Consider the following 20,505-nt stretch of genomic DNA (forward strand, 5'->3'; position numbering starts at 1 on the left):
AGATAGAAACATCTCCTAAAATTTAAAAATTATCACAACATGTCTAAAAGTTCAATAAAAAAAAAAAATACAAATTTCATCTCAAGACTTGTCTTTTATAAAATATAAGATTAGATTTATGTACCCTTCACAATTTTTTTTTTTAAAATTTTTAAAATATTTAATTTTTATAAAAAATAAATAATTTTTTACCAAACTTTAAGAAATATCATCATCTTTTTGAGCTTAAATATTTCATATAAACAATATTACGTAGGGTGTCCTATTTGATGTAAGCGAGGCATGGACAAGCATTTCCCTGATCCCTAAGCGCCCATCCATTAATGAACATGCATATGCTCGATACCATCTGTTGAGGTAACTAGCTGCTGAATAAATCAAATCCATTAATGAACATGCATATACCCCCTAAAATGTTGCCACGTACACTGCCGACATGGATTCAGAGCGTAAGATATTTAGCAGTAGGGTCCAGCTTCATTAGTCATGTGCTCTGCTTTTGAAATTTTAGAGAGAGAGAGAGAGAGAGAGAGAGACTTGGAAAAATGAGAACCAAATGAAATGGGTGAGTAGCAGAGGAGAAGTGTGGAAGATATACAAACGGAGAATATGCATGCATTGATAGAAACGGAAATCGATATAAAACTCCCATCAGTGATCAAATCTGCACCGTCCCTTGCTTAAAAAAGAGAGACACAAACTATGTCAGCATGCAGACTTAATTTTCTGATAGCCTATGCAGCCACGTGTTCTTCTCTTTCAACATACACACACACACACACACACACACACACACACATATATATATATATATATATATAAAACCTCTCCATCCATGTCCTTCCTCACCTTCCCTTATCTACTTAATCAACACAACAATGATTGTGTTTAATTAATTCTCCCCTAAAATATCCCCTCTCCTTCCTTCTAAAACATCCCTCTCTCTCTCTCTCTCTCTCTCAAGCCAGCTTCTTTCTCTTCAACGTTTAGTGGTATGTTTCCTTTCAAGATGTCTTGTATAGTTTTTCATCTTTTATACTGTTTTAATTAGGTCATAACTTGCTACTTTACAATATCAAATTTAAATCAAAATGTATTAATTAGTTATCTTGTTTTGGATTGGGTGTTTGACCTAATAGTTCACCTTTCCATCTTCTTTAGTTTGTGGAGATAGGGTTCAAATTTTCTTATCCACACTTTACTGTTTAGGGATATCTGTTGTCATTTACTGATATTTGATTGCTTATAGACACTTGTTATTGATTGGCCAGTATAGTTGGATGTAAGGTTAGGAGTGTGTCCTATATGGAAAAACTGAATTTCCCATTTGTCTAATTTAAATTAGGAACCTAGAGGAAAAATAAATAAAATAAAAGTACTCAGATATATGCATTGCCATGTGCATGTAAACCAATATCATCTTTATTTCAACCTTTTAAAGCTTTATTATTAATTTTAAGTATTGATCAAGTATGATCAGAATCAACTTCATGAACTGTAGAATCAAGTGGTGTTACACCCAACAAATAAATTTCGTTTATTGGAAGAAGGAGTGGAGTCTAATAATTCCAGGAGGATTTTAACCAGGTTAGAGATATGCTTTTATTTTATTTTTTTTTATTATATTTGTAGAGGGTTAAATACATAATTATTAAATGCATTTGAGTATCTTATAATGATTATATATAATTACATAATCAGCCCATATATATATATATATATATATATGACTTTTTTCATTTTTTAAATCATACAAGTATAGAAGTAGTCGATATGTGAGACTGGTCAAATTAAGTGATCACGACTTGTCTTTGATAGGGAAATACTTACATCTAAGTTCAATGTATGTATTGAATTATTGCATCAAGTTTGTTGAGTAGGTGGTAAAGAATAAGTTCGAAAGTTTTTGTTTACATGGCTTAATATCCTAATAGAATGAATGCACATAGATAATTAACTTGATGTACAAATAGTCATCTTTATTGTGGATTACATGATCTAAAATTCCATAATTTTTATTGTTGCCCTTAAAATTTGAGTTTGCCCAAAAATGGATGGAAATTGTTTAGAAATGCACATAACTTTTCCCTATTACTTTTCAGAGGATTGGTTCTGAATTTACTTAATTATCAAATTGTTCACATGTATGTGAAACTTATATTTTGTTGATGTGGGCTCGGTATAAAATGGTTTTAATGAGGGTTTTTTTTGAAAAATTTATGGTTACGAATAAGCATCCATGCCACCTAAAAAATATATCTAAATAACTATTTAGAACCGATCTAAAAAAATATATATCTATGTGGTTCTCTTTAGTTGGTGTTGTAATATGTATTTAGAGTACCTAACTGCAAATACGCTAGTTGCGTTATGCAAAGCTACTAAATTAATGAAAGAAAGAAAAACAAGAAATTAAAGAACAATCAACACGCAAAACACATAGATTGACGAGATTTGATTATTTGCTTACATTCTTAGAGTTAGATTAGGTCACTGATTTCATTATTCAACAATAATTATTTAGCTTGTAATTTGGGGAGCGCACCCCCATCCGACTCTCCCCCATATAGTCACAGATAAATGTTGCACCTGAATTTTGTACATGTAATACTATATGCACTAGAAATTAGTCTCTACATACAATAGTTTGTACTTATGTCCTTATGATAAATTGAGGTTCTTTGAATATGGTGTATGTGCAGTCACTAAACAAGAGAGAGATATTAAGATAATTGTAGATGAAAATATCTGCAGGCTGTCAAGAGTCGAATAATTAAACTATTTAATTTATATGTGATAGGCTCCCTTCATGCTCAAGTCGATTCTTTCGAACTGAAAGTATAAACAAAATGCAAGCTTACTACCTTTTGCACGCCTTCTATTTGATAAGAATAATATAAATGGAGGTGTTCATGATTAAAATTTCTAGAGCTTAATGACATAGAAGCTATGGTATCATATTTAAGAATCAATCATCTGCGTAGATAATATATGAAAGGTTAAATTTCTTGTTAGGTGAAGATGCGAGAATATATAAGTTTTCTTTGCTAGTCTTGAGTCCTCACCTAACAATTTAAGTTTTTAGGTAGGGTGCATATGTGGTATTTCAATATAATTCTAGAATTGAATTGAATAATATAGTCTTCTCTAAAGTGTATCATATGGGATGGACAGACTAAGGTGGGGGCCACATTTGGATGTGGGACTCACTCTTATGCGCACTTATGAGGCATTTTGAGATACTACTTTTGAAAAGACTATTTAATAATATTCATTAATAACTTATGATTATTTTTTTAAAAAAGGATGAAATGTTTTGACTATTTTTATGTTTGACTTTATGCTATTATTATGTTAGGATCATATTTCATGTGGAAATTGTTAGCAGTAATTATTCGGGGATTTTTTAATTAACTAGTAAAATTAATCAGAATATTAGAAAATGATATGCATGTTGAACTCTATTATATATTTGGGGAACTAAAACTAGAAAATACCCAAAAAAAGGTTATATAAAAGTATAAACTTTATTAAAAACAGTGGTTGAGTCAAGTGGTAAGAGCGACTTGTAACTTTGATAAACCCAAGATTATGGTTCGATTCCCCCTTGAGAGTTTACCCTGATGAATCACTAGGAATATGCCAATAGGTGATTGTTATTAAAAAAAATTTATCAAAAAACAGACAAAAAAGTTGAATATGAAATTAGCATTAATCTGTAAAATGAAAAAAAGATTCCCAAAAAGGGGAAGAAATTCGTTAGCTTTAGAAAATGCGGGGAGCGGCAGCGGCAAGCCGGCCACCGGGTCTCCGTCCGGCAATGTGGGCGGCTATGACAGGTTCGTCATCGTCGCCATTTTCAGGGAGAACGCACGCGCTGTACGTGGGAGACTGGTCTGTGTAGGTTAAAGAATCCTGAAACTCTTCGTTCTGGCACACGAATCTGCAATCTGTTTTCAAATTTTGAAAGCTTCATAAAAATGGAATTATGGAAGAGAGAGAGAGGGAGAGGGAGGTGGACCTATTGCTAATCTAAAGTCAGCTTAATGATCTAGATTCAAGACACACCCCTTTCTTTTTTTTCTTTTTTAAATAACTATTTGCCCGGAAATGAGTAGTTATTTTAAATTAAATAAAATTTTAATTTTTTTAACTTTTTAAATAATTATGAAAAAAGACATCTTATTTTTCAATTCTTTAAAATTTTCAATTCTCATGTCCTTTGAATTCCTGCTATGAGGGGCTCGAACCTAAGACCTCCTACATGATATAGGATTTAATTTTAAGGGTGTGCTTTCAATTGAGATTACACTTGACATTTAAGTAGAGAATGAAATAATTAAGTGTTGACAAATAACGCCTCTTAAACAATGTACAACAGAATAATAATATTGTTGTAAAAGATCAAACATACACTTGCAAAAATCTAAATGATGAAAAACAGAATACTTCCACAACCATAGCAATATATAAAGAAAGCAAAGATATATAAGAGCAATGATGACACTAGTAATTACGTGGTTTAGCAAAATCTACATCCACGAGAGCAATCAACAAGAAATCTCACTATGAAAATCAAAGATACACATTCCTTCAATGGTATACAATGATCTTCTCTCCTTCTCTCACCCTCTCACTCACAAAAATATACTCAGAATGGTATATTTAATAACCCCACGGAGGCTTCCCTCTGAATCCCAAACTGTCACAACATTCATATTCAAATTTTGAATTTTTCCTCGCAGTCTAGAACACTTGTCGACGAGAGTAGGGCACTCGTTGATGAGAGAGAGAGAAGACCACTCGTCGACGAGTCTTTGAGTTTCTGATTTCCCGTTCTCGGTAGTTCAAAACTTCTGTAATTCTCAAGATCTCAATTTCTACTCATCAATGAGTGAGACACACTCGTCAACGAGTACCTGCTACTCAGCACCAATGAATCCATATGCTTTTCTTCTTCCTTTGTTTATGAGTCCCAACAAGTATAAGAGCCACACACACAAATATAACAATCTCCACCTTGACGATTATACGCCCCTTAGGAGAACCTGAAAAATACATCTAATTGCTCCATCTTGATTTTAGAATGTTCGGTTGGGATTTGTCTCCCTTCTAGCACTTGGAGACATGCACAAAGTCCAAACAACGCTGCTTGAACTTGCCGATGACAACTTTAGCTTCTACCATCAACCCCGATACAGTTGTAGATGCAACACTTGAAGACTTCGACCTATAGGCTTTGAATAAGGCCTTCACACAACAGTAAACATAAATGCTGCTGCAAGCCTTCTATCACTAAAGCCCCCTACATAGTTTTCAACAAAACTAACAACTGATGGTTCACTTTGTTGTTTGCTGAAACACGGCACAATCATAAGGAACCTTTTTCATATCCTAGACATCACAGTCCATCCTTGGGTACCGAGCAGTAGACATTTCATAATGATTCTTCACAAAACCCCCTTGATACAACAAACAAAGTCTCCCTGCGATTCCATCCATAAAGTCATCCTGAGATAATACCAATCTCCCTGTAGCCCTGTCAACAAAACTGCCTTGAGATAACACTAATCTCCTTGCAATTTTGTTCATGTGAATCAGCAAACCAAAACCCATCTTGGCTGTACCCAACACATTCATGTCAAAACCTTTCAACAGAGTTCCCAACTAATTAGTCTCAATCAAAGCATTTTCAGCGAATAACATGTCATTCACACATAACAGATATATCACTTCACTGCATACTATCACCCTTTTCAATACTGGAAGCCTCACCAACTCACACACTTGGTACATATGCAATACCTCAATTTTCTCCACCATAGCACTCATCCACCTATTTTTACCTTTGCTATGCACTGCAACTTGAAAAATAGTAGAAACCTTGCTTTTGGTAGTAATGGATACATAAAACACTAGAATGCCAAATTTATACTTGAGTGGTGGTTTGATAGTGCACATGGGCCCACCGTGATTCTGTTGGTCTCCTGAGTTGAAACTCCTTGCAATATGAACTATGTCACCTTTTTCGTGAGTCTGTTGCTCCACTTGCATCACATGACCATTCATACCATGATACTATTGACCCCAGCTAGAACTCCTTGCATTTCTATGCCGAGTCCCTAACTCCACCTAGATAACATGATTACTGCTGCCGCATTTTGCTGGTATTTGTTTCTCTTCCTTTACCCGAGTACACTCCACCATGACTTCATCAACAAAAGTCATTTCCTTGATCACCCCTTTGTTTCCCATAGGATCACCTAACTTGAACCCACCTTTCTTATACCCTAAAAAAGTATACTATCCAAACATAACACCAAGCTTAGATCCTCCATCATTAGAATAGTGCACCAGTGGACATATCTATCACAACCAAGTAGTCTACCACAAAATTTGCCCACAGTTCACCTATAACTTTCCCATCTAGCGATACCTTTGGCAATCGATCACACGAGAAATGCGCCATACTCACTAACTTCACCAAGAAATATCTTGCAAGCCCTACATATTACCTTCCATGCTCACAACACTCCTTGAACAAAACTAGCATACTTAGCCTCAATATTTGACTTGAGAATCTCTTTCCTAGTATGGGTCGCCACCGAAGCCACTGCATGAAGTACACCAAGACCCTTTGTGATAGATTCACGAAATATATATGTCTATCTCTTGATTCTATCATCATCGATTCCCAAACATCTGAATACATGTAGTCACTCATATGTTTTAACTGTATAAGCCACAAGATATCTGACTCAGATTTAACGACTAGAACTCCACTTGCAACCGTAACATGCTGTAGTGAATAAATATTTACTGCTACTTTATCTTCTTTTATCACTATTGAGTCACCTTTACACACTTTCATTTCTCCACTTTTAGACTTGTAACAATAACCATTACAGTATAAAATATCCAATGAAATAACATTCTTCTTTAGATCCGGTTCATGTACGTTTTACATCATATATGGCTTTTACAACACCATCATACATTCTAATTTTGATATTTCTAATAACAAATTTTTTGCATGAAATATCATTTTCCATCAAAATACAACCAGCACAAACTGACTTGTAGGTGTCAAACAGTTTTCTAGGATAAAAGCATCCGATGTCTAAGATCCAAGAATCACTCGTGAGGCACTCCGAACTTGATGAAATACATAGCATATATATCTCCATCACCACAACCACATTCTGAATCTTCCTACACTATACTTGTAGATTTTGATGAACCTTTAGACATATGTTGACATTCCCGTTTTCGCCAAACTAATTATGGAGTATTCTCATCCATGACATGATACAACACGTCATTAGCCAAACAAAGACAAATGATTGCTCCCAATTCATTCCAACTCGCTGCATCTATGCTATCAGGTTGAAAATTCTACATAAAACTTTCACCAAACCTTATTGCACCAAGAGATCCTTTAATGTAGAGGCCATTACAACATGGCTCTGATACCATTTGTTGAGAAATAACGCCTCTTAAATAATGCACAACAAAATACTAATAATTTTGTAAAGGATATACACTTACAACAACAGCAATATATAAAAAAAGCAAAGATAAGAGCAACGACACCAAGAATTACATGGTTCGGAAAAGCCTACATCCATAGGAGCAATCGACAAGAGATTTCACTATGAAAATCAAAGATACACAGTACAATGGTATACAATGATGTTCTCTCCTTCTCTCATCCTCTTACTCACAAAAATATACTCAAAATGGTATATTTGATAACCCTACGGAGGCTTCCCTCCGAATCCCCAACCATCACAATTTCCATATTCAAAATTTGAAAATTTTCTTGCAGGTTAGAATATTCGTTAACGAGAACAAGGCACTCGTTGATGAGAGAGAGAAAACCACTCGTCGAATAATGAGTCCACTCGTCGACAAGTCTTTGAGCTTCTGATTTCTTGTTCTCGATATCTTAGAACTTTTGTAATTCTCGGGCTCCCAGTTTCTACTCCTCGAAGAGTGAGACACTTGTTGACGAGTCCATGCTGCTTACCGCCAATGAATCCATATGCTTTTCTTCTTCCTTTGTTTATGAGCCCCAACAAGTATGAAGAGCCACACACACAAATACAACATTAAGTTATCTGGATAGATTAATTAATTAAATGTCTAGAAAATTTGAAAAATAATAATAATAATAATAATGTTTAGACTAATAGGAGGGCCGTGCATGGATTCACTATGAGGTTTCTAGATAAAAAGAGATTTTAGGTTAAATTCTATTAAAATTAAAGTACTTGTTGGCCCGGTTGAATTTCTAGAGGGGGGGGGGGTGAATAGACTTTCTTCACAGAAGTGCAACTTTCTACAACCACAAAAATCTTACAAAGAGCAAGTGTATAAAATTTCTGTGTAAAGATGCAGGAAATCTCAATAATAATAAATAAGATATGAAAGAAGAGAAGCTAAACACAAAGATGTTTACGTGGTTCGGCACCCCGCCTACGTCCACTCCTTGAAACCAACTCAAGGATTCCCAAAATCCACTATAATCCTCCTTCGGGCAGAGAAGCCAATACACAGCAGCTCACAAATAGCTTTCAACAAGTTGCTCACTTAGAGACACCCAACAATAGCTCACAAAGAGCCTTTCCTTACAAGAAGTAGATGAGAAATAAATGTAAACTTGAATACTCCCTTTGAGTTGATTACAACAATAAAAACCTTACTCAATGTCCTCTTATTATTAGAGTAGAAGCAAGACTAAGAGCAGCAAGAAGAGGGCAAGTGAGTGTATAACCAAACCCTAGAAGATACCAACACCAATGAATGATTTTCTTCCAATATAAACTTTCTTGGTGAGGAATAAATGCTATTTACTCCTATTTAAACATCAAATGGGTGAGGGCAAAGCTAGAGAGCCGTTGGGCATTTATGAATATGAGACAAGGGTCAAACTAGTCGTTCTGCGGCATTTAATGTTCACTGCTGCCCGACGTTCGTCGACGAAGTTCGACCTTTGTCGACAGTCTCTTTAGTTAATTCGTTGACGAAGCCCTATGTTCATTGACGAATTGTTGCTCTGAATTCATGTACCTCTCGGTATATTTTCTTCGACGAGAACCCTGTGTTCATCAACGAGTTTTTCATTATATTCGTCGATGACGCCTTGTGTTCATTGACGAGTTGTGGCTCTGAATTTAGATGCCTCTCGGTATCTCTTCGTTGACGAGAACCCTGTGTTCGTTGACGAAATTTGTGTTACACTCATTGACGAAGCCCTGTGTTCGTCGACGAGTTCCTTCTTATGATTTGTTCTTTTAAGTACAAAGAATGTCTTTGTCCATTTGGGGGTTTCTTTTTACACTTTTAAATAACTTTACTTGTATTTTGTTGTGCGTGTGTGATACGCCCATTTCTTACTCTTAGTTTTGAGTTTTACTCTATATACAAGATATTTACAAGATGGTCTCTCTCTCATTCTCACATTCATCTTTCAGATGACTTTGTCTATTGTGTATCGTTCATGAATGGGTTGAGAGGCTTGTGCTTTTGGTAATGGTATGAGTTGTTTTGACTGTTTGTTGGTTCAGATGCCATTCTGTATAGCTGAAACATGACTTAGAGAGAAACGTTAGTAGTCTTAAGAACTGCTAATGAGTTGTTGTCATCAAAACACGGTAGGAATGAAAGACCTTTAACAACTTGATCTAACAGTACTAATATTCAAATTTATTTAAATAAAGGTTGTGAAATTGGTCACGTATTTTTTTTATTTTGATGCCAACTAAAGGGATATGGAAAGATTGTCCATATCACATGCAATATTTTTATCTTTATCAAAGAAGTTCAAGTCTTTGTATGTACCACAAATTTGAATGGAAGAAAGGGTAAACAAATGTGGGAAGAAGGGTACTTTATAGACTTGGAAGATATCAACAAATACTGATAAATGTATCTTGAGAAAGGGTATGCACCTTATACTTGATTGCATCATTCATTTATGAATTTCATAAATTTGTAATTAATATTAATTAAATGAGTGTATTTTGAACTTAGATATGTATCTATATTTTATTAATTATTCATTCATGAATTTAAGATCGTGAGACCTATCTGTACCTAAGGATACATCAAATTTAAAAGATATTTCATAAATTCATAATATTACTTTAGTATACCTTAAACATAGATACATTATACACATTTAATTAGTTCATTTATTCATGAATTCGATAGATCCATAATATTTTTAAAATGATGAATTAATAAATTTTCATTAAGGAGGAAAATAAGAAGGAATTCAAGGATACAATAGCTCCAAAAGGTATTTCATAAATTCATAATACTAATTGCGTGGGTATACCTTGAACTTAGATGTGTGTATTTATTTTTTTAATTATATTTTATTTACTAAGTGCATGATAATGAAAGATCTTGTGTATTTATAAATAGAGTTCTAAAATATTGACAGTATCATACACAAATATTTTCACATCATATCAACCTGATTCGGTCATCTTCAATTCAAGTCTATGGAGTTTTACAACCAAATAAAGGTATTTTTATGGAGTTTTGAAATTTTTTTATTTGTGTAGAATTGGAGAATGTTATACAATTCAAATTTTGTTGTTCATTGTTATATATTAGGAGAGATAAGTAAAGAGAAATTATTTTTTTCCACTTCATTGATTAAGCCAAAAAATTATATAAATATTAAAATTTCTTAAAAAGATCGAGATAATTTGTTTATGTATAAGTTTATTGCTTATATTTGTACAAAATTTCCAGCAAAGTGAACTTAAATATACAAAATATACATTTACTAATGGCAAATATTTATATTATAATCAAATCGACCACTCAATCAATATTTTGCAAAAATATTTTTAAAAATTAATATATAAAATATAATATGACTTAGAATAAAATAATTGAGAGAAGAATTTTCCGGTATTTGGTCTGATTTGGAAGGGTAATTTTGCTCATGTCTCCTCTCTTTGTCTTTTTGTTTTGTTTGTCAGGATTTAAGCTGCTTGATTGTCCGTTTCATTAATAAAATTTTACCCTTTCTTTAAAAAAAAAATAAAAAATAACTGAGATAGTTTATATATTGTTTTTATGGCGTTGGAGCCAGCAGCTGCAAAGCATGGAGGCCGTCGACCCACCACTCCAAACCACCTACAACACCCTCTTGAGGAAGAGCTCCATCAACAGCCACCCGGTCGTCGTCGTCGCCGGCGCCGCCGTGGACGAACGTGACCTGCCGCTGATCGATCTGGCCCGTCTGAGCCAGGGAGAAGCGGAGAGAGAGGAGTGCAAGAGAGAGATAGCCAGAGCTGCGCGAGAATGGGGTTTCTTTCAGATAGTGAACCACGGGATCTCCGGCGAGATTCTGGAGAGGATGAGGACAGAGCAGGAGAAGCTGTTCAAGCAGCCGTTTCAGGTGAAGACGGAGGACAAGGTCCAGAACTTCTCCGCCGGAAGCTACCGGTGGGGCGGGCCGACGGCGACCTGCCTCCAGCAGTTGTCGTGGTTGGAAGCCTTTCATGTTCCCTTCAGCGATATTCATGCCGATATCTCGGCTTCCGGCGGCTCCAGCACTCTCAGGTTAGTTCTAAATTATAATTTTATTTATTTAATAATATATATTTTTTGTTTATTTATTTTTTCATAACCAATACTATACCTTATATGTGATTGGAAAATTTTCGAGATAGAAGAACTTTTTCTCAGCTTTTTGGTTCTTCTTTAAATAAAAAAGTACAAAATTGGAACCCCAAACAACTAATAATAGTTTTTATTGTGATCCTGATTTAATAATTTTTTAATCATTGACTTGCTTTCAAAGAAACTTGCCATCAAAAAGATATTGGAGGATTTGAGATCTCAAGAACAGAAGTTAGAACTGTCTCTTCTAATCAACACTATAAATTAATTCCGAAAGCTCGTGCATATGATTAGCCTCCCTTCCTCTGCATAGACATCTGCAATTTTTATCCTCTGCTTAGACGTCACAGTGAAAAGGTTAGGGTATAGGTTTTGAATAGTTTCGTGGAAGCCCATTTATCAGTCCAAAGGCTTCCTCCCATAGAGTTAAGAGGGGTTGGGAAAGCGTCAGCCTGTTGGAGATACTGATTGGGATCCATACTTGGCACATAACACCTTTTTCCAAAAGCTATTGTCTTCCAAAACAAATCTCCAAATCCATTCCTCAAAAAGAGCTTTATTCATGATTTCAAACAGCTTAACTCCAAGACCTCCCTTATTTTTGGGGAGGGTCATAGGGCTCTATCTGACCAGGGAATATTTGACACCCTAGGCCAATCCTCTCCAATGAAAATTTCTTTGATATCTTTCCATAATCTTACAAACCCTCCTTTGCAATGGGAAAATAGACGTGTAGTATATGGGAAGATTGGAGAGAGCTTAGTTAATCAAATTTCGTCTACTCCCCCTTACAAAGAAATTTTGATTTCTATTTTTTCAAGAATCAGGCCCCTGATATTATTTTTCCATAACCAATGGTATACCTTATATGGGTTTGACATATTTACAAGATAGAGGAAATTTTTCTTAATTTTTTGGCATTTCTTTAAATAAATTAGTACAAAAATGAAACCCCTGACAAATAATAATAGTTTTTATTGTTATCCTAATTTAATAATTATTTAATCATTGACTTTGATTTGAAAATTTTATAAAAATATTTAATTAAACTCTTTTAAAGGTCAATGCTTGAATGCAATAACTTTCTAAAAAGTGCATTATTATTATTATTATTATTATTATTATTATTATTAATTTTTATTATTATTTTTAGTACACTTATCTAGAGATTACTATTATCTTGAGAATAATATTTGAAACAACAATTAAATTATAAATATACAGTGTGGAAAAAATTATAAGAAGGCTGAAAATTTGAGAATTCCTATGCTAATGTCTATATAAAAATTTCAGTCTAAATTTTTTTAACGGTTTAGACTTACAAGTGCATGCAAACATATTTTTTCAATTTGATTTCTTTGTTAGGTATACTTATTGATTTGGTCGACCAAGCTAGACTACCGATATACAATTTAGAATTAATATTAATTGTGTACTTACGAATTAGAAGATTCTTTAAAAAACAATGTCATGCACAGCACATGTCATGTCAAAAATAAATAAAGACTATTGAAGTACAACTACAAATTTGAATGATGTTCAAATGAGATTTGACCCGAATTGTTAACCTTTGCTCGCTTAATGCATCTTAATGGCTTCTTGTTAATCAAGAATTTAAAACGATGTTCAAGTCCCTAATAACTAATTAACAAACATTCTTTTTCGTACTTACGAATATAAATAGCTCGAATGATTTAAATTTATTTTCCTTAAATTTATAATTGTAAACATAGTTGGGGGGGGGGGGGGGGGGGGGTTTCGGTCGGTATCAAAAGGAATAACCTAAAAATGGGTTAGAAGAAGGAATAGTTCATGGTTTTGCTTAAATTATAATTGTAAATATTTAAATATTGCCTTAAAACATAAATTTATTTTACTTGTACTAGTTTTGAATTATGAAACTTGTTGTGGAATAGTCTTAAACCATAAATTTATTAATGATGAAATTGAAAATTCTTCATGTCTAGACGTCTTACTCATAGCCTCACTAGTCAACAATATGGACTAAAATGGTAGGATTTTCACACACAAGCACCTTCAAACCATAATCTTATAATAATGAAACATCTTAATTTGCTTACTTCGAGAACATGAAAAGAAAGAGAATTTGACTATCATTTTCATAGAGAAATGCGAATGACAACTTACTGATTTGGATTCAATCCCTAAATGATATTATTGCTTAAATTTGCATTATTAAGTGAGAATGAAACCTTATAAAAAATTGGGTGAAAGATTCCGTCCAATTTTTTTTAAAGACAAAAATTACATGCAAGAATAAAGTTAAAGAAAGCTACTCTCTTATAACGTGATATCACAAGATTTCTGATTTCTCTTAATGTTACGATCAATTTTACTCGTCTAGTTTTGAGTAAGATGTAAGCAAAAATTTACTATTTCTAATTATAGAATTGCAATTTTAGATATAAAAAATGATCCGACAACCTTGCCTTCTAATTTAGGCATACACCATACTAAAGTTTTTAAAAAATTACTTCTCATTAGAAAACCCCATTGGCCAATTTTGATCTTCAACCAAAAAATAAAAAGCAAAAAGGAAAAAAAAAATTAAGTTGGAGGTCACGTTTGATAATAATTATTATATATAAGAAAATTAAGTCCACGGAAGTGTCAGCTTGGGTTCACATGTAAATGTTTGGGGAGGAGTAGCTGGCCATGCACGTGTTGGCAATTGGCAGAGAGAGGCCTGAGCGTACTGCCCCCAATTCTCCAATCCGATTACGTACGTGCACTTCCGCATGCATCTTTTCAGCTCTTTCTGATCTTCTCTGTACTACGTGGCCTGCATAATTAAATGCCATCTGACACTGACAGGGACAGCAGTACTGCCATGTCACCGTCCGATGTCACGTGTCACATGAGCTGGAATCAGCCTTTTTAAAGCCTGCTGGCCGCTGCTGGCATTATTCCAGCTCATCCTGCCATGCCAAATGGGCCCCTTCTACTACTCTCCCATTCACAACCCCCTCATTATTTAATGAGACTCATCATACTTAGTTATATATTCTTCATCAGATATGCTAGTTTATGGATTTAGTGGACCCCATCTCTTCCCATAAATTATATATATATATATATATATCCACACGGTTGAATTTCAACCATGGGATGTAATCATCCAGAAATTACTTTCAACACAATTACTCATTTATTAGAGAAAACTTAATCACATATCTAAATGAGAATAACAACGACAATAAAAAATTGATAACGGTTAAATGATCTATTATAAAGCACGCAACATATATATATATATATATATATATATAAATGAGAATAACAACGACAATAAAAAATTGATAACGGTTAAATGATCTATTATAAAGCACGCAACATATATATATATATATATATATATATATATATATATATATAGTTGAAATTACCTATGTATGTATTGTATGTATATAACTACATACATCATACACATATATATATATATATATATATATGCATGTATGTAAGTGTATAGGTATTTAGTAGAAAGATTCAATTTATATTTTTTCCTTCATCTCACTTTTAAAAGTTATAATTTGATAATGACATTTACAAATACAGATACACAAGTAATTTCACAAAGTAATGTCAATTTTAAAACCCTCCATTATCTTTGTTACAACTTCTACTATTCTGTAAAAAATAAAATAATTTTAAATTTGAACTTTGCATAATCACTACAACATCCAACATCCCTTAAAATTAAAATATTTTTAATTTTAAACTTCTATTTATCTCCATTATTTCCATCTCTACTTAGATCATGGAGCATATGCATAGTGTGTAATTTAGTTAGTATATATACTTAAATAATTAAAATGATTTTTTGCTTTGTATGCAGCTTGATAATAGAACAATTTGCTGCAGTAGCATCAAATCTTGCACGAAGATTAGCCGAAATACTAGCAGAGAAAATGGGTCAAGATGCATCTTTCTTTGAAGAGAATTGTTCTCCCAGTGCTTGCTACATAAGAATGAATAGATACCCACCGTGTCCCATGTCTTCTGAAGTGTATGGGCTAATGCCCCACACTGATAGTGACTTCCTCACTGTGCTACACCAGGATCAAATTGGGGGATTGCAACTTATCAAAGGTGGGAAATGGATTGCTGTTAAACCCAATCCCCAAGCCCTTGTTATCAACATTGGTGACTTGTTTCAGGTATTTAATCCCCTAGCTTGCATCATCATAGTTTCAATATTAAGTGGTTATGAATTTTCAAGTATGATAAGAACTTAGTGTTTAAGGGTAGCTTGTTTCAAGGTTGAAGTTCACAAGATTTGGATTACAAAGATAGTTGTCCTATCATATGTTTAAATTGTACTTCATAAAAATAAAATAAAATAGGATAAGCATTCTAATATTGAAAGATCAAAGCACCCTTAACAAAAAAATTAACATGGAAAAAAGAAATAGGAGTAGATGATAGTCCCTTTTTTTTTTTTATAAGATTGCTAATCCACTACTGGTTGGTGAGGGTAAGAGAAGGAAACAAGGATTAATTAGCCTTATACCATGTAAAAGAGTTAAGGTTCACAATCCTTCTTGGACACTCTTGCCACACTTCTATTGCACTAAACATAGGCTAAGAAGATGTAGTGGAAAGTGGTAAATTATTCTAGTAGATTGGATCGAGGCAAAAAAATAATTAATGTCATACATTTTGCTCTCTCTCTCTCTCTCTCTCTCTCTCTCTCTCTCTCTCTCTCATACATGCATGTGCATACATCTAGGGTGGTATACGTAAGGATTTTTCCTTGGTTAAACATTAGGGTTTGAGTTTTAGTGGCTAATACATTTTCAATTTAAATTATATTTAGTATTTAAGTATAGAAAAATGGAGGGATGGACACATTATCTCGAAAAATTAGATGAGATTCTAAAGAGACCTAACACTATGATATTAATATATTTATGTTTGTGAATGACCTTGATCCATAGTGTCTTTAATTACATAGAATGACATTGATGAGTAGGCTTGGAGCAATGGGGTATATAAAAGTGTGGAACACAAAGTGGTTGCCAACAAGAAAGCGGATAGGTTCTCCACAGCATATTTCTTCTGCCCTTCTTATGACACGGTGATACAAAGTTGCATGGAGCCTTCGATCTACAGAAACTTCAGCTTTAGGGAGTACAGGCAGCAAGTCCAAGATGATGTTAAAAAATATGGTAACAAAGTTGGGCTTCCCAGGTTCCTCATTTGACCGCCTAGCCACTTCAACCTATTCCCAGTGAGTTTATATGGACTTTTATATACTTTCAAATGGAGTAATGTTATATATCATAGATCTATGATCACCACAAGTCCACGTGGAAACAGGGGAGTGGTAGACATATGGGACCATCTGTCCCTCTCCTCCACTCACTTGCTACCACATAGGGCTATGATATCATGGTTTCATGATAAAGAGCATCTTTCCTTCAATATATGTAATAAAGAGGGGGTGTATGGGTTATGCAAATGCAACTTAATTAGGAAATAGTAAAATTTATGTACATGAGAATGAACTAGCTAGTATGTTGAAAAGAATGTTAAAGGCAAGTTAAATCATTAGAAATAATGTACGTTTGAAGTATGGATTTTAAGACTCAGTCTTCGATTTATGTGAATTTGGACATAAGTCGTTATGCTTTTATATTGCATTTTATCTTAATCTGCAAATATACATTTGAAATTTGAACTCCAAGCCCTTAAATATGGGATAGGTTATTTTGCACAATAGTAATAATAAACACCATCATCCAATATATGGAATCAGAAAATTTGCAATGAGGAAGGTAAAAGAAAGAGAACAATGAAGGTTTTAAAGTTGGATTATGTGATTAATAATTAATATTTTATTTATAATAAAATCCTTTTGTTGATGTTGAAAAAAGATTCATCATTCCAATGACTTATATGGTGGCTGATTGATGGAACTTCATAGCCGCTTTAGATACCTTCAAAATGAAGGTAGGCTCTTGGCAGGTCTCGAGGCCTCCGGTGGATCTCTTTAATACTTTAATTAAAAGGTTGTAATAAAAGATAAGTAAAACAGAAGAAGAATAGGGGGGGGGGGGGAGGGTATCTATGTTTAGATTGGATGCTTACCTCGTGAGAAAGTGACTCCACTCTATTTATGCACATCTCTTACAAAGGTCTCCACGTAGTTGGTGTAGAAACTCAAACCTAGAAAATAAAAGAAATAAATAAGAAAATAAGGAAGGGAAATTTAAAAAGGGCAAAGCAATAGGGCTCATGGACGAATCCCCTATTTTTGTGGACGAGTGCCTTTCTGTGTCTCGCCGACGAAGTTCAGGTGTCGTTGACGAAGAAAACCCAAACCATAGGAAATTTCAAGCTTAAGGTTCATTGATGAACCCCTCATTTCATCAACGAACCTCCTTTTGCAACTCATCGACAAAGGCTCCATTTTGTCGATGAATTCGGCCAGTTCAACGACCTATAAATAGATTTTTAATTTACTTCTTCGTTAAGAAACCTAAAAATATCACTCACTCTCTCTCTCTCTCTCTCTCTCTCTCTCTCTCTCTCTCTCTCTCTCTCTCTCTCTCTCTCTCTCTCTCTCTCTTTCTCTCTCTAAACCGTGTCGCGCTCTTTCTCTCTACGGTTTCTCGTTGTTCGTTGCTCGAATTGACGATTGGAAGTTATCATAAGGATCTAGGGGCGTTTCTTTACAAGTCTAGTGGAGTAGATTTTTGAACTAAGTCTTTTCAGGCATCACTGCAAAGTTGAGGTAAGAGTAGAAATGGACTATCAGTCTAGCATGTAAATAGTTAAATGAGGTGTATGAGCCCAGGGATGTTTAATGGTCGCTAATATGGGTTTTGAGTTGATTAAACTCAGGGAAATGTGGTTTCAGGATTTTGAACTCTGTTTCGCTGTAGGGTGGGCTTTAGGAGCGTTGTAGGAACTCTCTCAGTAAACAGGTAAGGGGATTAAATTAAGTTAGGATTTTATTAAAGTTGAACCAATCAAACTGCTTCGTATGTATGTATATTTATGTTTTCAGTTGTTACTTCGAAAATCAATTGTTCGAAATGGACTTTTCAAACATAGGATATATGATATGGTATTTTGAATAATATGGACAGTGAACGGTTGTTTATCAAATAAATATATTATGAGATACTCGCTAATTATTTATGGACTACGTTTAAATACTAAAATTGTGCAGGTGAATATTATTTTGGGCATTATTGTATAACCAAATTTGTGAATGTTTGTGAAATACTTGAGCTGTTTGTGAAAAATACAGGGATTTGATATGACGACCGGGGGCCGAGTTTTATTTAACGGTCGTGGCTGAGTTCTATTTGATGGCCAGGGACTGAGTTCTATTTGACGAATACGGGCTGAGTTTTATTTGACAGCTAGCAGCCAAGTTCTATTTGACGGTCGGGGGCCGAGTTTTTTTTTATGGTTGGGGTCCGAGATTATGTTTAGCTGTTGTGAGCTGAGATGCATATGACGGTCAGGGGCTGGGTTTTATAATATGACAGGTTTTATATGAAATGAATTTGAACTACAATTTTTATTACTTAAATTGTATGATATGCTTTAGGAGCCCTGAGGACTAATTGTATTGTAAGCACGATATTGTTGCTTGAGATTCAGTATTTAGCTATGTGCACCCACACTGTTTTGGATAGAAGTCTAAGGTGGTTTTAGCCAATTAGCCTACGGAGAGGTGGTACCTTCTTGGATGTCCGGACCAGGAAGTGGTAAGACAATCGGACCTACAATTGGGTTGCGGATGCCTGCAGGTGTATTAGCAGATGAATGTTTTGACTTAGTCTGGGTTGATCCCCCAAGGCTAAGTCGAGCCTTCAGGCCGCACAACCAATATCATAGGGGAAGTAAATGATGTTTAGTCCCAGTGAGTGTCTTTAATGCATATTTGTAGATTTATGTAAATGATGCTACTTATTTGATGAACTGTTTATACTATGGAAATGAGAAGAGTATTTTCAATTGGGTAAAGTGAGTACAATGTAAAACAGCTATTTTTGGTTAAATGGAGGATGAATGTTTTCTATAAACACTAAATGCATGCTGACCACACACTGATATTAACCTAATCTTCTTTACTGATAAGTGTCTCACCCCAATATACAAATTATCTTTTCAGGACCATCTCGAGGTTGAGTATAGTGAACCCCAAGTGGGGTGATAACTAGTTAGTTTATGTGAGTGTCTGGAAGAACTCTATTGTACATAAATTATGTCATAAGTATCTGAACATGTAATATGAGTGTATGGACTGAGTTAGTTTTCGGTATTGTACTAGAGTTTGTATTATGAGCATTGGGAGACTCTGATGTATATTAGTAACATAGAACTCTGGTAATGGATTTTCGAGAATGTTTTATTTACTTCCGCTGCAATTATATAATGATTATGGTATCAAGTACACAGATGTCACTAAAGTAGCACCTCGGGCCCACGAGGCGGGTGGGGGCGTTATAGGTGGTATCAGAGCCTAGGTTTGCTAGGTTTTGTAGATGTGGATGGTTTAAAAAAACCTTTGAAGGAGCCATTAAGAATAGTAGAGAACCAAGGAGACTGAATATAATTTTCTATAATCCTACAAAAATTATCACCAAAACCAAAAGCCACCAAGAGGTTTAAGAGAAAATGCCAATTAACTCGATCATAAGCCTTGGCCATATCAATCTTAAGCATTACAATGCCACCCAGATTCTTCTTGTGGATCGAATGCACCATCTCTTGGGCCAAAGTAATATTTTTAAAAATACTACATCCTAGAATAAAAGCTCCTTGTTCCTGAGATATCATCTTATTCAAAACCCCTATCAACCGAGCCACTAAAAT

General features: G+C 34.3%; 1 protein-coding gene across 1 annotated transcript; it reads left to right on the forward strand.

Moving 5' to 3' along the window:
• The first annotated feature begins 971 nt into the window (after window positions 1-971).
• On the forward strand, window positions 972-20,034 carry LOC131153272 (gibberellin 2-beta-dioxygenase 8-like). The gene is made up of 5 exons (XM_058105473.1): window positions 972-992; window positions 11,117-11,586; window positions 15,506-15,827; window positions 16,643-16,900; window positions 19,802-20,034. The coding sequence occupies exons 2-4, from the start codon at window positions 11,126-11,128 to the stop codon at window positions 16,871-16,873; spliced, it is 1,014 nt and encodes a 337-aa protein (XP_057961456.1). The 5' UTR covers window positions 972-992; window positions 11,117-11,125; the 3' UTR covers window positions 16,874-16,900; window positions 19,802-20,034.
• Window positions 20,035-20,505: the final 471 nt, after the last annotated feature.

The sequence above is a fragment of the Malania oleifera genome, chromosome 4, assembly GCF_029873635.1.
Source record: "Malania oleifera isolate guangnan ecotype guangnan chromosome 4, ASM2987363v1, whole genome shotgun sequence".
Classification (NCBI taxonomy): domain Eukaryota; kingdom Viridiplantae; phylum Streptophyta; class Magnoliopsida; order Santalales; family Ximeniaceae; genus Malania; species Malania oleifera.